This window comes from Ascaphus truei, chromosome 23 (assembly GCF_040206685.1).
Source record: "Ascaphus truei isolate aAscTru1 chromosome 23, aAscTru1.hap1, whole genome shotgun sequence".
Taxonomy (NCBI): Eukaryota; Metazoa; Chordata; class Amphibia; order Anura; family Ascaphidae; genus Ascaphus; species Ascaphus truei.
The window spans coordinates 662,875-681,395 of NC_134505.1; the positions used below are offsets into that span (position 1 = coordinate 662,875).

The 18,521-nt window shown below is 49.9% G+C and overlaps 2 protein-coding genes across 3 annotated transcripts; one reads left to right on the plus strand and one right to left on the minus strand.

Annotated features, from left to right (window-relative positions):
• The first annotated feature begins 486 nt into the window (after positions 1-486).
• ARL5C (ARF like GTPase 5C) lies at positions 487-14,466 on the plus strand. 2 transcript variants are annotated; one of them, XM_075580154.1, is made up of 5 exons: positions 487-553; positions 1,288-1,435; positions 2,293-2,377; positions 2,615-2,765; positions 14,358-14,466. In XM_075580154.1, the coding sequence occupies exons 1-5, from the start codon at positions 522-524 to the stop codon at positions 14,404-14,406; spliced, it is 465 nt and encodes a 154-aa protein (XP_075436269.1). In that variant the 5' UTR covers positions 487-521; the 3' UTR covers positions 14,407-14,466. The 2 variants fall into 2 exon arrangements, with proteins under 2 accessions (XP_075436269.1, XP_075436268.1); XM_075580153.1 differs by lacking the exon at positions 14,358-14,466 and adding an exon at positions 4,719-12,452.
• On the minus strand, positions 4,387-14,084 carry LOC142473003 (uncharacterized). Its single transcript, XM_075580152.1, has one exon. It carries the CDS (start codon positions 13,162-13,164, stop codon positions 6,769-6,771), a length of 6,396 nt encoding a protein of 2,131 aa, XP_075436267.1. The 5' UTR covers positions 13,165-14,084; the 3' UTR covers positions 4,387-6,768.
• Positions 14,467-18,521: the final 4,055 nt, after the last annotated feature.

Here is an 18,521-nt window from a genome sequence, read left to right on the forward strand (position 1 = left end):
ACCTCTCTCTCTCCCCTTCCTTCTCTCTCTCTCTCTCTCTCTCTCTCTCACACTGACCTCTCTCTCTCCCCTTCCTTCTCTCTCTCTCTCTCTCTCTCTCTCTCTCTCACACTGACCTCTCTCTCTCTCCCTTCCTTCTCTCTCTCTCTCTCTCTCTCTCTCTCTCTCTCACACTGACCTCTCTCTCTCCCCCTTCCTTCTCTCTCTCTCTCTCTCTCTCTCTCTCTCTCTCTCTCACACTGACCTCTCTCTTCTCCCCTTCCTTCTCTCTCTCTCTCTCTCTCTCACACTGACCTCTCTCTCTCTCTCTCTCTCTCTCTCTCTCTTCTCTCTCTCTCCTCTCTCTCTCTCTCTCTTCTCTCTCTCTTCCCTCTCTCTCTCTCTCTCTCTCTCTCTCTCTCCCTCTCTCACACTGACCTCTATCTCTCTCCCCTTCCTTCTCTCTCTCTCACACTGACCTCTCTCCTCTCCCCCTCCCCTTTGTCCCACAGAACACAAGGTGATCATTGTAGGTTTGGACAATGCCGGGGAAAACCACCATCCTGTATCAATTGTGAGTATCCTCTATTCACACCCCACTCCCAGCAGATGGCTGTGGGGGGGGGGATGCCTGTTGAGATCTTGGCTTGACCTTTAACCTTTCTGTGCCATTGGGAATGGGGGGGTAATTTTCAAGGGTAGCTCAACTCCTTAAGTTCCTCCTTTTTTACCCTAGAGCAGAGGGGGAAGGGGAGAGAGCAGAGGGGGAAGGGGAGAGAGCAGAGGGGGGAAGGGGAGAGAGCAGAGGGGGAAGGGGGAGAGAGAGCAGAGGGGGAAGGGGAGAGAGCAGAGGGGAAGGGGGAGAGAGCAGAGGGGGGAAGGGGAGAGAGCAGAGGGGGGAAGGGGAGAGAGCAGAGGGGGAAGGGGAGAGAGCAGAGGGGGAAGGGGAGAGAGCAGAGGGGGAAGGGGAGAGAGCAGAGGGGGAAGGGGGAGAGAGCAGAGGGGGAAGGGGAGAGAGCAGAGGGGAAGGGGAGAGAGCAGAGGGGGAAGGGGAGAGAGCAGGGTCTTTAGGGTCTTTTTGTGTTGGATGTGGCCTTGTGGTTAAGATGCTGACCTGTGAAGTGGGATCTTCTGTGGCATTGAGCAGGTCTCTTTATTACCCTGGACGTTGGGTACTAGGGGTTGGGTTGCAAGCTCATGGGGGCAATAACGGTAGTAGCCCCTTCACTTTTGGTGGGGCTGCCACGCTTTGCAGTGACGGGGTGTAAAGGTTAATGGGACCCCCATTTCTCACCCCCCCCCCCCCAGTCTGATGAACGAGGTTGTGCACACAGCCCCCACCATCGGGAGTAACGTGGAGGAGATCATACTGCGCAACACGCACTTCCTGATGTGGGATATCGGGGGGCAGGAGACCCTCAGGGCCACGTGGAATAGCTACTACTCCAACACTGAGGTGAGGCTCATCTCTCTCTCCTCCTAGAACCCTTCTCTCTCTCCCTCCTAGAACCCTTCTCTCTCTCCCTCCTATAACCATTCTCTCTCTCCCTCCTAGAACCATTCTCTCTCTCCCTCCTAGAACCCTTCTCTCTCCCTCCTAGAACCCTTCTCTCTCCCTCCTAGAACCCTTCTCTCTCTCTCTCTCTCTCTCCCTCCTAGAACCCTTCTCTCTCTCTCTCCCTCCTAGAACCCTTCTCTCTCTCTCTCCCTCCTAGAACCCTTCTCTCTCTCTCTCTCCCTCCTAGAACCCTTCTCTCTCTCTCTCTCCCCTCCTAGAACCCTTCTCTCTCTCTCTCCTCCCTCCTAGAACCCTTCTATCTCTCTCTCTCTCTCCCTCCTAGAACCCTTCTATCTCTCTCTCTCTCTCTCTCTCCCTCCTAGAACCCTTCTCTCTCTCTCTCCCTCCTAGACTCCTTCTCTCCCTCCTAGAACCCCTTCTCTCTCTCTCTCCCTCCTAGAACCCTTCTCTCTCTCTCCCTCCTAGAACCCTTCTCTCTCTCTCTCTCCCTCCTAGAATCCTTCTCTCCCTCCTAGAACCCTTCTCTCTCTCTCTCCCTCCTAGAACCCTTCTCTCTCTCTCTCCCTCCTAGAATCCTTCTCTCCCTCCTAGAATCCTTCTCTCCTTCTCTCCTTCTCTCCTCTCTCTCCTCATCAGTCTAATCCTATATAAGCAGCCCCCCCACACCCCAACCTGGATACAGTGTTCGGGCCCATGCCGAACTCCCCGCGTGTGCGCACCCCGCGCAGAGCATTGCTCCGGCTCTGCAGAGCGTCGCTCCCCTGACCTCCCCTTGCGGTCTCTCTCTCTCTTAGTTTGTCATACTGGTGATCGACAGCACTGACCGCGAGCGTCTGCCCCGACACCCGGGACGAGCTGTACAAGATGCTGGCGCACGAGGTGAGCTGGCGCCCCCTGGGTGTTCCAATATATAATAATAATAATATTATTATTATTATTAAGATAATTGAATAATTATTATTATTATATATTTGAATTTATTATTATTCTTGTATTTGAATGATTTAAATGTATAATTATTTGGATATATTAATAATTATAATCTCCCCCCCCCCTCCCCCCTTTCTCCCCCCCTCCCCCCTTTCTCCCCCCCCCCCCCCCCCCCCGCCGGTTTAGGATCTGCGGGGGGCGGCCGTGCTCATCTTTGCCAACAAGCAGGACGCGAAGGACTCGATGTCGCGTCGGAGATCTCCTCGTGTCTGACGCTCAGCGACATCCGGGACCGAGCGTGGCACATCCAGGGGTGCTGCGCCCTCACCGGGGAGGGGTGAGTCTCCTACGCGGCACTACCCTCCCCCTCAGAGATCCCTCTCCCCCCTCCCCCCCTCCCTCCCCTCAGAAATCCCTCTCCCCCTCCCTCCCCCCCCCTCCCTCCCCTCAGAAATCCCCCTCCCTCCCCTCAGAGATCCCCCTCCCTCTCCCCCTCCCTCCCCTCAGAGATCCCTCTCCCCCTCCCTCCCCTCAGAGATCCCCCTCCCTCTCCCCCTCCCTCCCCTCAGAGATCCCCCTCCCTCTCCCCCTCCCTCTCCCCCTCCCCTCTCCCCCCTCCCTCTCCCCCTCCTCAGAGATCCCTCTCTCCCCCCCCCCCCCCCCCCCCCACCATCACACTCGTCAGTCTCTCGCTCTGCTTCCCTCGTGGGACGTGCGTGGCTGATGCATGGCTATCTCTCAGGCTGCGGTGTGCATGGCTATCTCTCACTGTCCCCCCCTTTCATGCTCGGCTGGAAGACCCCCTTGACCATCAGATAGAGACCTCCCCTCCGTGTGTGTGTGTGTGTGTGTGTGTGTGTGTGTGTGTGTGTGTGTGACCCTGTGTGTGTGTGACCCTGTGTGTGTGTGACCCTGTGTGTGTGACCCTGTGTGTGTGTGTGTGTGTGTGTGTGTGTGTGTGTGTGACACTGTGTGTGACCCTGTGTGTGTGTGTGTGTGTGTGTGTGTGTGTGTGTGTGTGTGTGTGTGTGTGTGTGTGTGTGTGTGTGTGTGACCCTGTGTGTGTGTGACCCTGTGTGTGTGTGACCCTGTGTGTGTGTGACCCTGTGTGTGTGTGACCCTGTGTGTGTGTGACCCTGTGTGTGTGTGACCCTGTGTGTGTGTGTGTGTGTGTGTGTGTGACCCTGTGTGTGACCCTGTGTGTGTGTGTGTGACCCTGTGTGTGTGTCTGTCTGTGTGTGTGTGTGTGTGACCCTGTGTGTGTGTGTGTGACCCTGTGTGTGTGTGTGTGACCCTGTGTGTGTGTGTGTGTGTGACCCTGTGTGTGTGTGTGACCCTGTGTGTGTGTGTGTGACCCTGTGTGTGTGTGTGTGACCCTGTGTGTGTGTGTGTGACCCTGTGTGTGTGTGTGTGACCCTGTGTGTGTGTGTGACCCTGTGTGTGTGTGTGTGTGTGACCCTGTGTGTGTGTGTGTGTGTGACCCTGTGTGTGTGTGTGTGTGTGTGACCCTGTGTGTGTGTGACCCTGTGTGTGTGTGACCCTGTGTGTGTGTGACCCTGTGTGTGTGTGACCCTGTGTGTGTGTGACCCTGTGTGTGTGTGACCCTGTGTGTGTGTGACACTGTGTGTGTGTGTGTGACACTGTGTGTGTGTGTGACACTGTGTGTGTGTGTGTGTGTGACACTGTGTGTGTGTGTGTGTGACACTGTGTGTGTGTGTGTGTGTGTGACACTGTGTGTGTGTGTGACACTGTGTGTGTGTGTGTGTGTGTGACACTGTGTGTGTGTGTGTGTGTGTGTGTGTGTGTGTGTGTGTGTGACACTGTGTGTGTGTGTGTGTGTGTGTGTGACACTAATGAGGTCGTGAATCTCACTATAACAGGGTCTCTCTCTCGTCAGTCACTTGCTCCAAATTCAGTCATGCATGCGCTAGCACACTAAGAAAGACTCTGACACCAGGTTCAGCTTCAATCTCAGTACATGCGTTATCGTGGGGGTAACACAGGAACTGCTCCTTTATTGTTCAGCTCATATAGTTTATATAGCATAAAATGGGGCGAGGCGGGGGTTGGGCTTTAGCCAGATATATCTTGTTCCGGGACCCGCTGTCGTCTCTCATTGGTACATATTGCTCTTTCGGTCCCGAACACCGGCGCCATCTTTACTTTGACTATATCTGGTTACAGGGCTGAGTTTATAACACTTTGAAATAATGGATAAACATATATTCACATAGTCTTTTCTACCTTCACAATCCCCCCTTGAATCTATGTTTATCCGTTCACTCCCTAGGGGATACAAGCTGTCCTACGATGTGGGGAATGGGAAAAGGATTTCTTCACTTGACTACTGGCACAATACATCCCTAACAGATGTTCATACCTTCCATCAAGACTGTTAACATCGTAGGAGTCCCTTTCCCCAGACAATCTATCCCTATAACAAAGAATTATGTATACTCTGTTTCTGTCTTGGGGGGCATCGGGTAGGCATGTCTGGCTTGACTTTAGATTTTAAAAATAATTCCAGCTCACTGTCTGTATTCACCATCATTTCTACTCCTACAACTTTATGCATCATTTTTCGGTATAAAGGGACAACACAACAGAGAATAATTGCACCAAAAACCATAATACATAACAGAATCAATCCAATGGTGGTAAGAATCGATTTCCATCCTCCTACCCAATCTGTTAACCAGTTTGCCCAACTTGTGTCTACTCCCGAGTTCCTTTTTACCTCAGCTGCCAAATCTGTAATTTGATTAAGGGCCTTAACCGTTTTCCCATCTATAGCGGAATTTTCGGGAATATAGGTACAGCATTCATCACCAAACATAGAGCACACCCCTCCTTTTTCTGCTAATAACATATCTATAGCCATACGGTTCTGAAGAGTCATACGTGTGTTCGGTCCTAATTCTTCAATTATACCTTGGAAAGCATCCCTACTGTAATTGATAAATCTCTGTTGGTTGTAATACAGATAGTTGATCCAATCAACATTTTTATTAATTTGTACTTGTGGGATAATTGATGCGAATCCAGCGGAAATTTGGTCTTGTGCCTTAAATTCGTCAGGGACCCCCCTTGGAACCCCTATTGCATCTCTATATATTAAACCATCACCCTGCGGAACCATCTTAATACTTCTTTTTGCTCGTATCAAAGAAAGAGGCTTTCTTGTCACATTTTGTTCCTCCGGCTCCCAAGGGACTAATCTAAAAGGCATGACCAACTTGACTAACGTACATTGTCCTTGCCATATTTGGGGTAGAATATTTCGGAGTTTACCGTTACCACACAACCAATATATATCTAACATATGTAGAGTATGATTCTGTAATTCATCTGAAGACACCGAGGAGTTAGATACACAGAATCCGGGAGCAAATTTCCCCATCTTGGCTCCTGAAGTATTCGTAGCTATAAAACAGGTATAATTTCCATCATGAATCAATATTTCCCTTGGGGTTTCACACTAGTCCTTTGAGACACTAGGGGTACCAGATCAGGGCAGGCTGTAGCATTTCCGCCCTTTAGAACAGTAATTAGACATTCTATCTCATTTCCAGGGAGCACCAGAGGGACAGTAGCTAGATGGGCATTGGAGGCTGCACCGGCTATACAACTGATATTCTGTCCTGAACTCTTGACTGTATACTTTACCCATTCTAGCCACAGGTTCTTCCTGACATCGGTCTGAGTCTCTATTTGGAAAACATCTTCCCATGTCAGATCAGGAATAGGCAATACTTCTTGGATTTGGGCATCTAGTTTTTCCTTGTGGTCACTGTTAGAAGGGGTAGTAGGGGGTATAGGTCTAGTTTTTATATCTTTAAACTCCAATTGTCCCATCTTCCCATTGAGGGCACCTTTGTACATACCGAGTACATATTTTCCCATATCTCCTTCTGAAGGATTTTCCAATTGTAAATAAAAGGGCAGACAAACTTGTCGCGCATTATTTTTGCACAGGGTAGGATTCCAGGATCCCCTAGTGAGGGTTAGGCGGGTAAGAAGAGATTTCCCATTCTTATCTTTCCTACTTACTCCCCCCTGTGGCCTATATGCCCAATCATCTCCTGTGTTCCACCCTACATTTGACCACGAGTGACACCATTCGTTTCCCTGATAACAGATACAGAGATATATATGGGCCTGCAGGTTTGCATCAGACCTTGGATTATACGTCGGATCATAATGGTAGTTTGTATTACCACAATCCGCAATTTTACAAAAATCAGTCGTAAATGTTTGCAGAGGCAGGGAGGTGTTGACCCAGAAAGTCACTGGAGCAGCTTCAGCAGTAATTAATAGCGTAATAACAAAAAGGATATGCATTATGGAGCTTCTACGGAAGACTTTTTGCAGTGAGAGGCGTGTATCCACGGTCCCTTCCCTTCAAGCTTCACTGCCGTAGGTGTTATCAGCAGAACTCGATATGGACCTTCAAATCTGGGCTCCAAACAATCGGGTCTCACGTGTTTCTTTAGATATACACTATCCCCGGGCCTGAAGGGATGTACTGTGTCTCCTGTTGACTCTGGAAGAGAAGCAGACACTACAGAACGAGAGTTAGACAATTCTTGAGCAAGTGAAATCACAAATTGTACTACTTTATCATGACCCTTTTGTAATTCTTGATTATCTATCTCTGGTATTCTGGGAGGGGATCCGAACAGGACTTCATATGGGGTAAGCCCATGTTTGGCCTGGGGCGTGTGTCTGACATGGTATAATGCTATAGGCAATAGATCTGGCCAGGGGAGGGGGTGATCTTGACTCATTTTAAGTAGTTTGGTCTTCAGTGTGCCCTTCATCCTTTCCACCTTCCCCGAACTTTGTGGGTGATAGGGAGTGTGGAGTCCCTGATGAGATCCCAACATGAACCAAAGTTCCGCAAAAATAGAGGCCGTGAACGCCGGTCCTTGGTCACTTTCGATCACCTCAGGTATACCAAACCTGCATGCTATTTCGATAAGCATTTTCTTGGCTGTAACCTTTGCCGTCATATTCTTGACTGGGTAAGCTTCAGGCCATCCTGAAAACATATCTACTACTACCAATGCATACTCGTATCCCCCAGCCGGGGGCATGTGAATATGGTCCACTTGGATTCTCTGCCATGGGTAGTCGGGTTTGGCTAAATGCTGGGTGGGTACGGTCTGTGTGCTGCTGGGATTACAGGTCTGACAAACCTGACAGGCTCGATTGTATGCGGCCAATGTGGTACTGATTCCAGGAGCATGGTAGAATTTTCTTACATATGCTAGGGCTTGATTCTTTCCTCGGTGTGTGGCTCCATGTGCCCATGTTGCTACGGCTGGATACATCCTTCTTGGAAGACAGTATACATTGTCCTTTTTCCATAGACCAGTTTTCTTTTCTACTGTCGCCCCATCTTTCCTCCACTGTTTCTTTTCTTCCGGTAATACCTTTGCCTGTTCCTGTTGTAGTTTAATAACTGGAGGTCGTGCTGTATTTATTTCGGGAAATTCCTCAGCCTCGATTTGTGCCTCCATTTCCTCTCGCCGCTTCTTCTCTTGTGCCCATGTGCTTACCATTGCTATTTCCGTGACTTCCGACGATAGCCATCTCTCTGACACAGATCCCAAGGCAGCTTGCTTGGCTGCTTGGTCGGCCAATTGATTTCCTCTTGCTTCTGTGCTGTCTACTTTCCCATGTGCCTTGACTTTGAGAACCGCTACCTGGATAGGTAGTCCCATAGCTTCCATGAGCCCTTGGATAAGGGCAGCATGCTTCACCGGTGTCCCTGATGAGGTTATAAAGCCTCTATTTTTCCAGATTGTGCCAAAATCGTGGGCAATGCCAAAGGCATATCGAGAGTCTGTTCTTATATTCACCCGTTTGCCTTCTGCCATTTCTAATGCTGTTTGTAATGCAATTAGTTCCGCTTCCTGGGCCGACCTGCCTGGTGGTAGTGCTTCAGCATAAAGAATCTCCTTCTCCGTGGTGACGGCAAAGCCGGTATGAAATCTGCCGCTATCATCGGCATACCTTGAGCCATCTGTCCAGAGTTCTAGGTCAGCGCCTGAGATTGCAGTAGTAGACATATTCTGTGGTTCCGACGTGTCGTGCTGTAGGGTGAGTAAACAGTCATGAGGGGACACCGGTGAAGCTGAGGTGTTCGGTTCTTCCATTGGTTCTTCTCCCCCCTTTGGGATATGTGGCAGAAGAGTTGCCGGGTTGATAGTGGTACATCGTTGGAAGGACACATATGACGGAAGAAGCAATGAGCATTGAAGTCTTAGATGTCGTTGATGCGTGAGATGTCTTGGTAATGTCAATGAGAGAACAGCAGCCAAGTCATGTGGGGCCTGGATAATCACATCATGTCCTAGAGTGATGTCCGCCACTTTATCCAGCAGCACTTGAGCAGAATGGGCGGCTTTGAGACAACTCGGAGAAGTGCGTGCAACCGGATCCAGCCTGCAGGAGTAGTACCCGACAGGGCGCTGTTTCTCCCGATGGGATTGTGTAAGAACTCCAGAAGCATGGCCTTCTTGCTCGGACACATATAGATTGAATGGCTTGGTATAATCTGGAAGGCCCAGTGCTGGTGCACTTGAAATGGCTTCCTTCAGGAGATTGAAACAGTGTTGATATAACTGATAGGCAACCGGGTCGGCCACATCGTCTTCCTTGGGGCCAGTTTTCAGCGCGTCATATAGTGGTTGCATGAGCCTGGAGGCGTCAGGTATCCATTGTCTACAGTATGTGATAAGTCCAAGAAATGACTGTAGTTGGCTGATCGTGGACGGATAAGAGACAGATATAATAGCTTGTTTTCTTTCATCGGTTAGATGTTTTATTCCCTGTGATATACAATGTCCCAGAAAAATAACCTTAGGGAGACACCATTGGAGTTTCGACTTAGAAACCCTACATTGGATGGAGGACAGATGTTGTAGCAAGGAGATAGAGAGTGATTCTAACTGTTGGCTGTCGGTTGGGCCACATAATAGGAGGTCACCTACATACTGGAGTAAAGTAGCTTCGGGGTGGGCTAACACCCATGGTGAAAGAGAGAGTTTCAAGGCTTGGGAAAACTGGTTAGGGCTGTTCTGGGCCCCTTGGGGTATCCTTGTCCATGTCAGTTGAGCTCCTTGGAAAGTAAAAGAGAATAAAAATTGGGAGTCTTCATGAAGGGGAACACTGAAAAAAGCATTGGCCAGGTCTATAACTGTGAAGAGACTGGCCTCGGGAGGGACTCCGCTTAGGAGAGTATTTGGATTGGGGACGACCGGGGTTTCCAGTATAGTTGCTGCATTTACAGCTCGTAGATCCTGTACCAATCGATATTTATCAGGTTGACCCTTGATGCTCTTCTTCTTGACATAGAACAGAGGAGTATTACAGGGTGATGTGCAATATCTGAGCACCCCTTTTTCCAAATATGCCTGAATTTGTATTTTCAGACTGGCTTCCTGTGCAGCTTTGAGAGGATATTGCGGGATCCTTGGGTAAGGGACTCCAGGTTTCATCTGTACAACCACTGGGGGGACGGGAAGAAGCCCCACATCCTCAGGTCCCACAGACCATAAGCTAGAAGGAACTTGAGGTTCAATATGGCTGGGAAAACCAGTATCTGGGTTGGATTGTTCTTGTAACAGCATCAACGGTAAAGCTCTGAGGATACAGATATCTGCTGGCGTGTCTTCACCTTCAGGACGATGGAGAGTAAGTTGCATGCCGCACTCATCATATGAGATATTTGCCCTTAATCTTTGTAAAATGTCGGATCCTAATAGATTTAGAGGGCAAGTGTTCGAAACCAGAAATCGAGCAGCGACTTCTGAGAAAGGTCTGAGAGGTACTGGGACAGTAAGACGGCTGTTTTGCTGTTTCCCCTCGACTCCAACAGATGACATCCAATCCTGGGAGAGTTCTATAGTGGGGGGGAGAAATTTCTTGGAAATAACAGATGTGGACGCCCCCGAGTCCACCAGGAAATCCATAGGGACCTCTGCTACCGTGAGAGTAACTTTCCCACAGGCAACAGTTGGCCCCACTGCCGCCATGGTGGTCCCAGGTTGTCCCCCCCATGAGGACCGGGGTGGAGGTCCCTCTGGCTGTTGGTCGGATCTGGGCTTCCTGCATTCTCTCCTGACGTGTCCAACTATTCCACAGTTCCAGCAAGTTGGTCCAGCCTGGCTGCGGCCTCCATTTTGCCTCCTGTCTTGTCGAGGCCCATTGTATGGGTAGGATCCTGGTTGAGGGGTGGGCTGCGGATAGTAGGGGGCGTATGCAGGGGCGGGGTAGGGATATGGCGATGGATAAAAAGGAAAGGGAGGGGGCGGGTATGGATGGTTGGGAGGTTGGAAAGGGACGGGGGTGGGAAGTGGCTGTGGTTGTTGGAAAGGAGGAGTTGTGGACGGCATAGAAGTGAGAGCTGGGCATAAAACGGCGTCAGCGCATTCATTCTCTTGCATCATTAGAGCAATCGCCTTCTTCTTCCCTTTGTCTTTCTGTTCCTTCGCTTGTGACCGGGCAAATCCTTTAGCCACTAACACAGTATCTTGTAGTGTTCCCCCAATACAATCTGGGCGGATTGACATAATTTTGTCCTTCAGTTGTTCATTGAGCCCGTCTACAAAAGCCTTCGTCAGAATCATTCGGTGAGCCTTGGCCTGCGGGGTAAAGCCAAGGTCCTCAAACAGCATTTTAATCCTGGATGCATATTGTTCCACTGATTCGTCAGTTTGTTGTGTGACCTCTTGAAGTGAGCCCTGTAGATCCGTGAGTGCCTCTTGGGCCCAGAGTTTGAGCTGTTGACAGTATGTGAGTCCCGAGGAGTACGTATCAATAGGTTGTGACTGGCTTTGGTCGAAAGCCGGGGCCATTAGTGGCAGGAAGCTGTCCGAACATTTGATCTCCGTGAGGGACTGTAGATCCTGCCAAGTGCATCCGTAGGTTTTCTGGATCTGGCACATTCTCCTATAAAAGTGCATGGGTTGCTTCTCCGGGTCAGGTAAATTGGATACCAGAGTGGAAACTTGTGTGGGGGTGAACGTAACATACTGAAGACCAAGCTTGGGTGTGTTATGTGTCACGTTGGTGTGTTGGCCTTCTGCGGTGGGTTCCGTTTTTATAGCTGATCTCCCTTGGGTGTGATAAATCTGGGAACCGGGAAGAGGGGGCACGGCCGAGGGCACTATATCTGAGAGTGGGCCCTTGGATTGTAAAGCTGACATAAGAACTGGTAATCTGTCAGGATCATCAGTGACTATTCTGATTTCTGTGAGTGCAGTAGTTTGGGTGGCCACGAATTCTAGTATGGTAGATGTGATAATAATCACAGCAGTTTTGAGTGGGTACCTAAACAAACCCGTGGATACTAAAGGGAAAGCAACAGAGGAGATTCCACGCTCAACACATGCCTGGCCTGACAGATGAGTAAGGGTATTCCAGACGACAGACCTTAATTGTGATTCACATAATTCGGCGAAGTCAGGGTCATACCGGGGGCCTACAGCATGTACTATAAGGGCTATAGGCAAGTTGCCGGGGCCGGTAACAGCAATTTCTCCCGGAGGTACTTGGCCTGTGCGTGAAATAATCAGGTTACAATCACGCTGCATGGAGGGGCCTGCGGCAAGGGAGATACTACGGGCCAGTCCACTCCCGTGTTGGAGTTGGGAGTTAGCAGGGTTAACTATTACATCCACCGCCGCTGTGGTTATGTCCCCAGTTCCTATAGTGACGTTAACTTGCTTGCCCTGTCGTGTGACAAATGGTTTGGATAGTGCCGGAAGCCATTGTTCCTGTGCCCGGGGAAGGGTGTCGGACGGGGGTGGTCTGGTAGGAACTACTGGCGTGGGGTTGATTATGAGTGGCGGGGCCCTGGGCGTGGAGGTGGTGGGTTGTGGATTGGGGCCTGGATCTACACGGTCGAACTCTGCTAGATTGGATGTTTCAGACTCCGACCCATCATCAGGTTGTACCGCCTGTCGCCTCCTTTGAGGCGTAGCGATGGCTTCTGGGGAAGTGAGAATTTCTTGAAGCGAGGGGAAAAGTACTTGTAGCGTAGACATAGCGTCATGCGTTTCACTGGCCATCGGGCCTTGCGTTCCAGCAGGCTTAGGGCCTTGCGTGTCACTAGGTCGTTTTCCTGTATCCGGGCCTTGGTAGAAGGAACCGGAAGGGGTAAGAATAGGATATAGAGGGGCGGATGGGGGCGTCTGCGCGGGAACGAGGGAGGCGGGCTTCCCGGGTGAGGTGGGCGGTACTTTATCATCGGGGCCGGGGTGGGGCACACCACAATTATAGCAGAAATCCCGCCAATCAGGGTTTTGCATACCACAATGGTGACAGACCCACCCCCTTGGACTAGGGCGGGCGCCATCTTGGTATGGCGGCGGAAACGGGGTTTCTACAGTTTTTACAGGTTTCATATATCCATATACACTCTCAGAGCTTTTCGATCCACCCTCCCCCATTACTTCCTCATAACCTTCATCGCACAATTTCCCCGCCACCCGGAGATGAGCTTGCGCTATTTCTAGGAGACCCTTGTCTTCCAGCGTTCCCCGGGATTCAGTTATTATTTTAGACCATAGACTGGGTTGCAATCTCCCCGAAGACGGGGCTCCAGCCAATTTATACAGATTAGAAGCATTTTTGATATACTTCTTCCCTTCTCGAGTGCGGACTAAATCTAGCGCTGTCTGAGCCCCTGTGGGCAGTGTGTGTTTTTTCTTAAATAATTGCAACATCTCTGAATTCTCTGTTCGTCCCACTAATATCCCGTGGCCGGTCCTGTGTCACCGTCCTGAGGGAACCACTATCAGGTTACCGCCCTCAGATTATCAGTGCCTGTCCCGTTCCCTTCTCTCGGGCTGACAGCCTGCACTTTATTCAGGAATGTTGCAACTACTGGTTCAAGAAAGACAGTCAGACAACCCGCCCTCTATCTTTTCAGGTACTTCATGCAACTAACCACAAGTGACTGAGAAGTATGATATTCTTAACAGTTCTAAAAGAACGCGACTCTAAAGATCACACCGTTGTATCACATCAACGTGAGTGAAAAACCTAAACAGATTGTACTACCTAGACAGTAACCCACCGACTTGCCATAGGTAAGATAGACACACAAGTTGTGTGCAAGAGCTTACCTTGACTTTGAGGGTGGCCAGTCCTCGGGTCGGTGTGTCACGGTCCGGCAGCAGAATCAGCGACAGGTCAATCTCTCGTGGTGAGTCGGAGTCGCGCTCCCCCCTTCCACGTTGGGCGCCAAATAATGAGGTCGTGAATCTCATTATAACAGGGTCTCTCTCTCGTCAGTCACTTGCTCCAAATTCAGTCTTGCATGCGCTAGCTCACTAAGAAAGACTCTGACACCAGGTTCAGCTTCAATCTCAGTACATGCATTATCGTGGGGGTAACACAGGAACTGCTCCTTTATTGTTCAGCTCATATAGTTTATATAGCATAAAATGGGGCGAGGCAGGGGGTTGGGCTTTAGCCAGATATATCTTGTTCCGGGACACGCTGTCGTCTCATTGGTACATATTGCTCTTTCGGTCCCGAACACCGGCGCCATCTTTACTTTGACTATATCTGGTTACAGGGCTGAGTTTATAACACTTTGAAATAATGGATAGACATATATTCACATAGTCTTTTCTACCTTCACAACACTGTGTGTGTGTGTGTGTGTGTGTGTGTGACACTGTGTGTGTGTGTGTGTGTGTGTGTGTGTGTGTGTGTGTGTGTGTGTGTGTGTGTGTGTGTGTGTGTGTGTGTGTGTGTGTGTGTGTGTGTGTGTGACCCTGTGTGTGTGTGTGTGTGTGACACTGTGTGTGTGTGTGTGTGTGTGACACTGTGTGTGTGTGTGTGACACTGTGTGTGTGTGTGTGACACTGTGTGTGTGTGTGTGACCCGTCTCTCTCTCTCCGCCCTGCAGGTTACCGGCGGGACTGGACTGGCTGAAATCCCGTGTCATCGCAAACTGACCGCGACGCCTGTCAGGGGGGACGCGGGACCCTGTATTTATTTTACACAGCGGGGGGGGGGGTGGGGGGGGGGACGCGGGACCCTGTATTTATTTTACACAGTGGGGGGGGGGGGGGTGGGGGGGGGGGTGGGGGGGGCGTTGGTTCTGCCCGCGCCATCGCCGGACTGGCGCGTTACCCGGCGCTCCTCTTGCGCAGGGACGTGCAGAGCATCGCGCGCACCACGCTCTGAGACGTCGGACGCAGCGGCAGAGCGTCGCGCCTCGCCGGGTTAACGTGACCGCGGCCGAGCGGACCCCCCACATTACTCGGACCCTGCTGACTTCTTGTGGGACTGCCTAACTACCTCAGCTTCTGCCCTCGCATCCGCTTCTTCTCTCCTCCTCCATGCTTCATACTCGCCTGCTCACACGTTGTTTTTTAAATGTGTGTGTGCGCGCGTTTGACGCGAAACGAAGGCAGCCATCTTTAACGTGCCCAGCGACAGTGCCGCCTGCCGTACCACTGTTTTTAAAGAAAAGGGGTCCCCCTGGTTTTTATAATGTATATAAGCGGCATTTCACCCGCCGAGAAAACGTATTTATTTATTTTTATTCTGCCCATAATAAGTGTTAACCTTTTCAGTGCCAGAAGGGCTGTTGTTTTTCATTTACTACAGACATTTCATTGGTGCTAGTGTCAAAGCGAGAGGGGGGGGGGGGAGGGCTGCCGTTTCTGCCCCCTCCCCACACGGCATTAACCTCTCGAGTGCCAGGCCTGGCTGTGCAGCGTGCCGGTCGTGTCTGCACAGGGGGGCCGCTCTCGGGGGTCCTGCCTTGCGGGCTGTATTTTGTATCTGAATAAATGTTGTGTTTTTTTGTTCTTGATGTCGGTGGTTTTGTGCATTTTGTGTGTGTGTGTCACAAAACGCTGATCGCGCACGTTTAAGGGGGAAGTGATGAGGGGGGAGGGGTGAGGGGGGGGGCGCGTGCTGCTCATATGACAGGGTGGCAGTTTGTTTTTTAACCTACACAGCTGTGCAGGGCATTTAACCCTTGGGTTGCCAGAGGCCTGCAACGAGCCAGGACTCGGTCATAGGTGAAAATAAGTGACAGGCTTGTAACCTGACGAGGTGAAGAAGAGACCTGTGAGGTTTGGGAAGCTCTGTACATGTGAAGAAGAGACCTGTGAGGTTTGGGGAAGCTCTGTACATGTGAAGAAGAGACCTGTGAGGTTTGGGGAAGCTCTGTACATGTGAAGAAGAGACCTGTGAGGTTTGGGAAAGCTCTGTACATGTGAAGACGAGACCTGTGAGGTTTGGGAAAGCTCTGTACGTGTGAAGAAGAGACCTGTGAGGTTTGGGAAAGCTCTGTACATGTGAAGAAGAGACCTGTGAGGTTTGGGGAAGCTCTGTACATGTGAAGAAGAGACCTGTGAGGTTTGGGAAAGCTCTGTACATGTGAAGAGACCTGTGAGGTTTGGGAAAGCTCTGTACATGTGAAGAGAGACTTGTGAGGTTTGGGAAAGCTCTGTACATGTGAAGAAGAGACCTGTGAGGTTTGGGAAAGCTCTGTACATGTGAAGAAGAGACCTATGAGGTTTGGGAAAGCTCTGTACATGTGAAGAGAGACTTGTGAGGTTTGGGGAAGCTCTGTACATGTGAAGAAGAGACCTGTGAGGTTTGGGAAAGCTCTGTACATGTGAAGAAGAGACCTGTGAGGTGTGGTAAAGTTCTGTACATGTGAAGAAGAGACCTGTGAGGTTTGGGAAAGTTCTGTACATGTGAAGAAGAGACTTGTGAGGTTTGGGAAAGCTCTGTACATGTGAAGAGAGACTTGTGAGGTTTGGGAAAGCTCTGTACATGTGAAGAAGAGACCTGTGAGGTTTGGGGAAGCTCTGTACATGTGAAGAAGAGACCTGTGAGGTTTGGGAAAGCTCTGTACATGTGAAGAGACCTGTGAGGTTTGGGAAAGCTCTGTACATGTGAAGAGAGACTTGTGAGGTTTGGGAAGCTCTGTACATGTGAAGAAGAGACCTGTGAGGTTTGGGAAAGCTCTGTACACGTGAAGAAGAGACCTGTGAGGTTTGGGAAGCTCTGTACATGTGAAGAGACCTGTGAGGTTTGGGAAGCTCTGTACATGTGAAGAGAGACTTGTGAGGTTTGGGAAGCTCTGTACATGTGAAGAAGAGACCTGTGAGGTTTGGGAAAGCTCTGTACATGTGAAGAAGAGACCTGTGAGGTTTGGGAAAGCTCTGTACATGTGAAGAGAGACTTGTGAGGTTTGGGGAAGCTCTGTACATGTGAAGTGAGACTTGTGAGGTTTGGGAAAGCTCTGTACATGTGAAGAAGAGACCTGTGAGGTTTGGGAAAGCTCTGTACATGTGAAGAAGAGACCTGTGAGGTGTGGTAAAGTTCTGTACATGTGAAGAAGAGACCTGTGAGGTTTGGGAAAGTTCTGTACATGTGAAGAAGAGACTTGTGAGGTTTGGGAAAGCTCTGTACATGTGACGAAGAGACCTGTGAGGTTTGGGAAGCTCTGTACATGTGAAGAAGAGACCTGTGAGGTTTGGGAAGCTCTGTACATGTGAAGAAGAGACCTGTGAGGTTTGGAAAGCTCTGTACATGTGAAGAAGAGACCTGTGAGGTTTGGGAAAGTTCTGTACATGTGAAGAAGAGACCTGTGAGGTTTGGGAAGCTCTGTACATGTGAAGAAGAGACCTGTGAGGTTTGGGGAAGCTCTGTACATGTGAAGAAGAGACCTGTGAGGTTTGGGAAAGCTCTGTACATGTGAAGAAGAGACCTGTGAGGTTTGGGAATCTCTGTATATGGGAAGAAGAGACCTGTGAGGTTTGGGGAAAGCTCTGTACATGTGAAGAAGAGACCTGTGAGGTTTGGGAATCTCTGTACATGTGAAGACGAGACCTGTGAGGTTTGGGGAAGCTCTGTACGTGTGAAGAAGAGACCTGTGAGGTTTGGGAAAGCTCTGTACGTGTGAAGAAGAGACCTGTGAGGTTTGGGAAAGCTCTGTACATGTGAAGAAGAGACCTGTGAGGTTTGGGGAAGCTCTGTACATGTGAAGAAGAGACCTGTGAGGTTTGGGAAAGCTCTGTACATGTGAAGAGACCTGTGAGGTTTGGGAAAGCTCTGTACATGTGAAGAGAGACTTGTGAGGTTTGGGAAAGCTCTGTACATGTGAAGAAGAGACCTGTGAGGTTTGGGAAAGCTCTGTACATGTGAAGAAGAGACCTATGAGGTTTGGGAAAGCTCTGTACATGTGAAGAGAGACTTGTGAGGTTTGGGGAAGCTCTGTACATGTGAAGAAGAGACCTGTGAGGTTTGGGAAAGCTCTGTACATGTGAAGAAGAGACCTGTGAGGTGTGGTAAAGTTCTGTACATGTGAAGAAGAGACCTGTGAGGTTTGGGAAAGTTCTGTACATGTGAAGAAGAGACTTGTGAGGTTTGGGAAAGCTCTGTACATGTGAAGAGAGACTTGTGAGGTTTGGGAAAGCTCTGTACATGTGAAGAAGAGACCTGTGAGGTTTGGGAAGCTCTGTACATGTGAAGAGACCTGTGAGGTTTGGGAAGCTCTGTACATGTGAAGAGAGACTTGTGAGGTTTGGGAAGCTCTGTACATGTGAAGAAGAGACCTGTGAGGTTTGGGAAAGCTCTGTACATGTGAAGAAGAGACCTGTGAGGTTTGGGAAAGCTCTGTACATGTGAAGAGAGACTTGTGAGGTTTGGGGAAGCTCTGTACATGTGAAGTGAGACTTGTGAGGTTTGGGAAAGCTCTGTACATGTGAAGAAGAGACCTGTGAGGTTTGGGAAAGCTCTGTACATGTGAAGAAGAGACCTGTGAGGTGTGGTAAAGTTCTGTACATGTGAAGAAGAGACCTGTGAGGTTTGGGAAAGTTCTGTACATGTGAAGAAGAGACTTGTGAGGTTTGGGAAAGCTCTGTACATGTGACGAAGAGACCTGTGAGGTTTGGGAAGCTCTGTACATGTGAAGAAGAGACCTGTGAGGTTTGGGAAGCTCTGTACATGTGAAGAAGAGACCTGTGAGGTTTGGAAAGCTCTGTACATGTGAAGAAGAGACCTGTGAGGTTTGGGAAGCTCTGTACATGTGAAGAAGAGACCT

What these genes read in the sequence shown, in the direction of transcription:
- ARL5C (XM_075580153.1), top strand. Translation starts at nt 522, where the DNA reads ATGCCGGGGAAAACCACCATCCTGTATCAATT. An exon ending in GCTACTACTCCAACACTGAG is followed by an intron (nt 1,436 to 2,292) that starts GTGAGGCTCATC and finishes TCTCTCTCTTAG; the next exon opens with TTTGTCATACTGGTGATCGA. An exon ending in ACAAGATGCTGGCGCACGAG is followed by an intron (nt 2,378 to 2,614) that starts GTGAGCTGGCGC and finishes CCGCCGGTTTAG; the next exon opens with GATCTGCGGGGGGCGGCCGT.
- LOC142473003 (XM_075580152.1), bottom strand. Translation starts at nt 13,164, where the DNA reads ATGTTGCAATTATTTAAGAAAAAACACACACTGCCCACAGGGGCTCAG.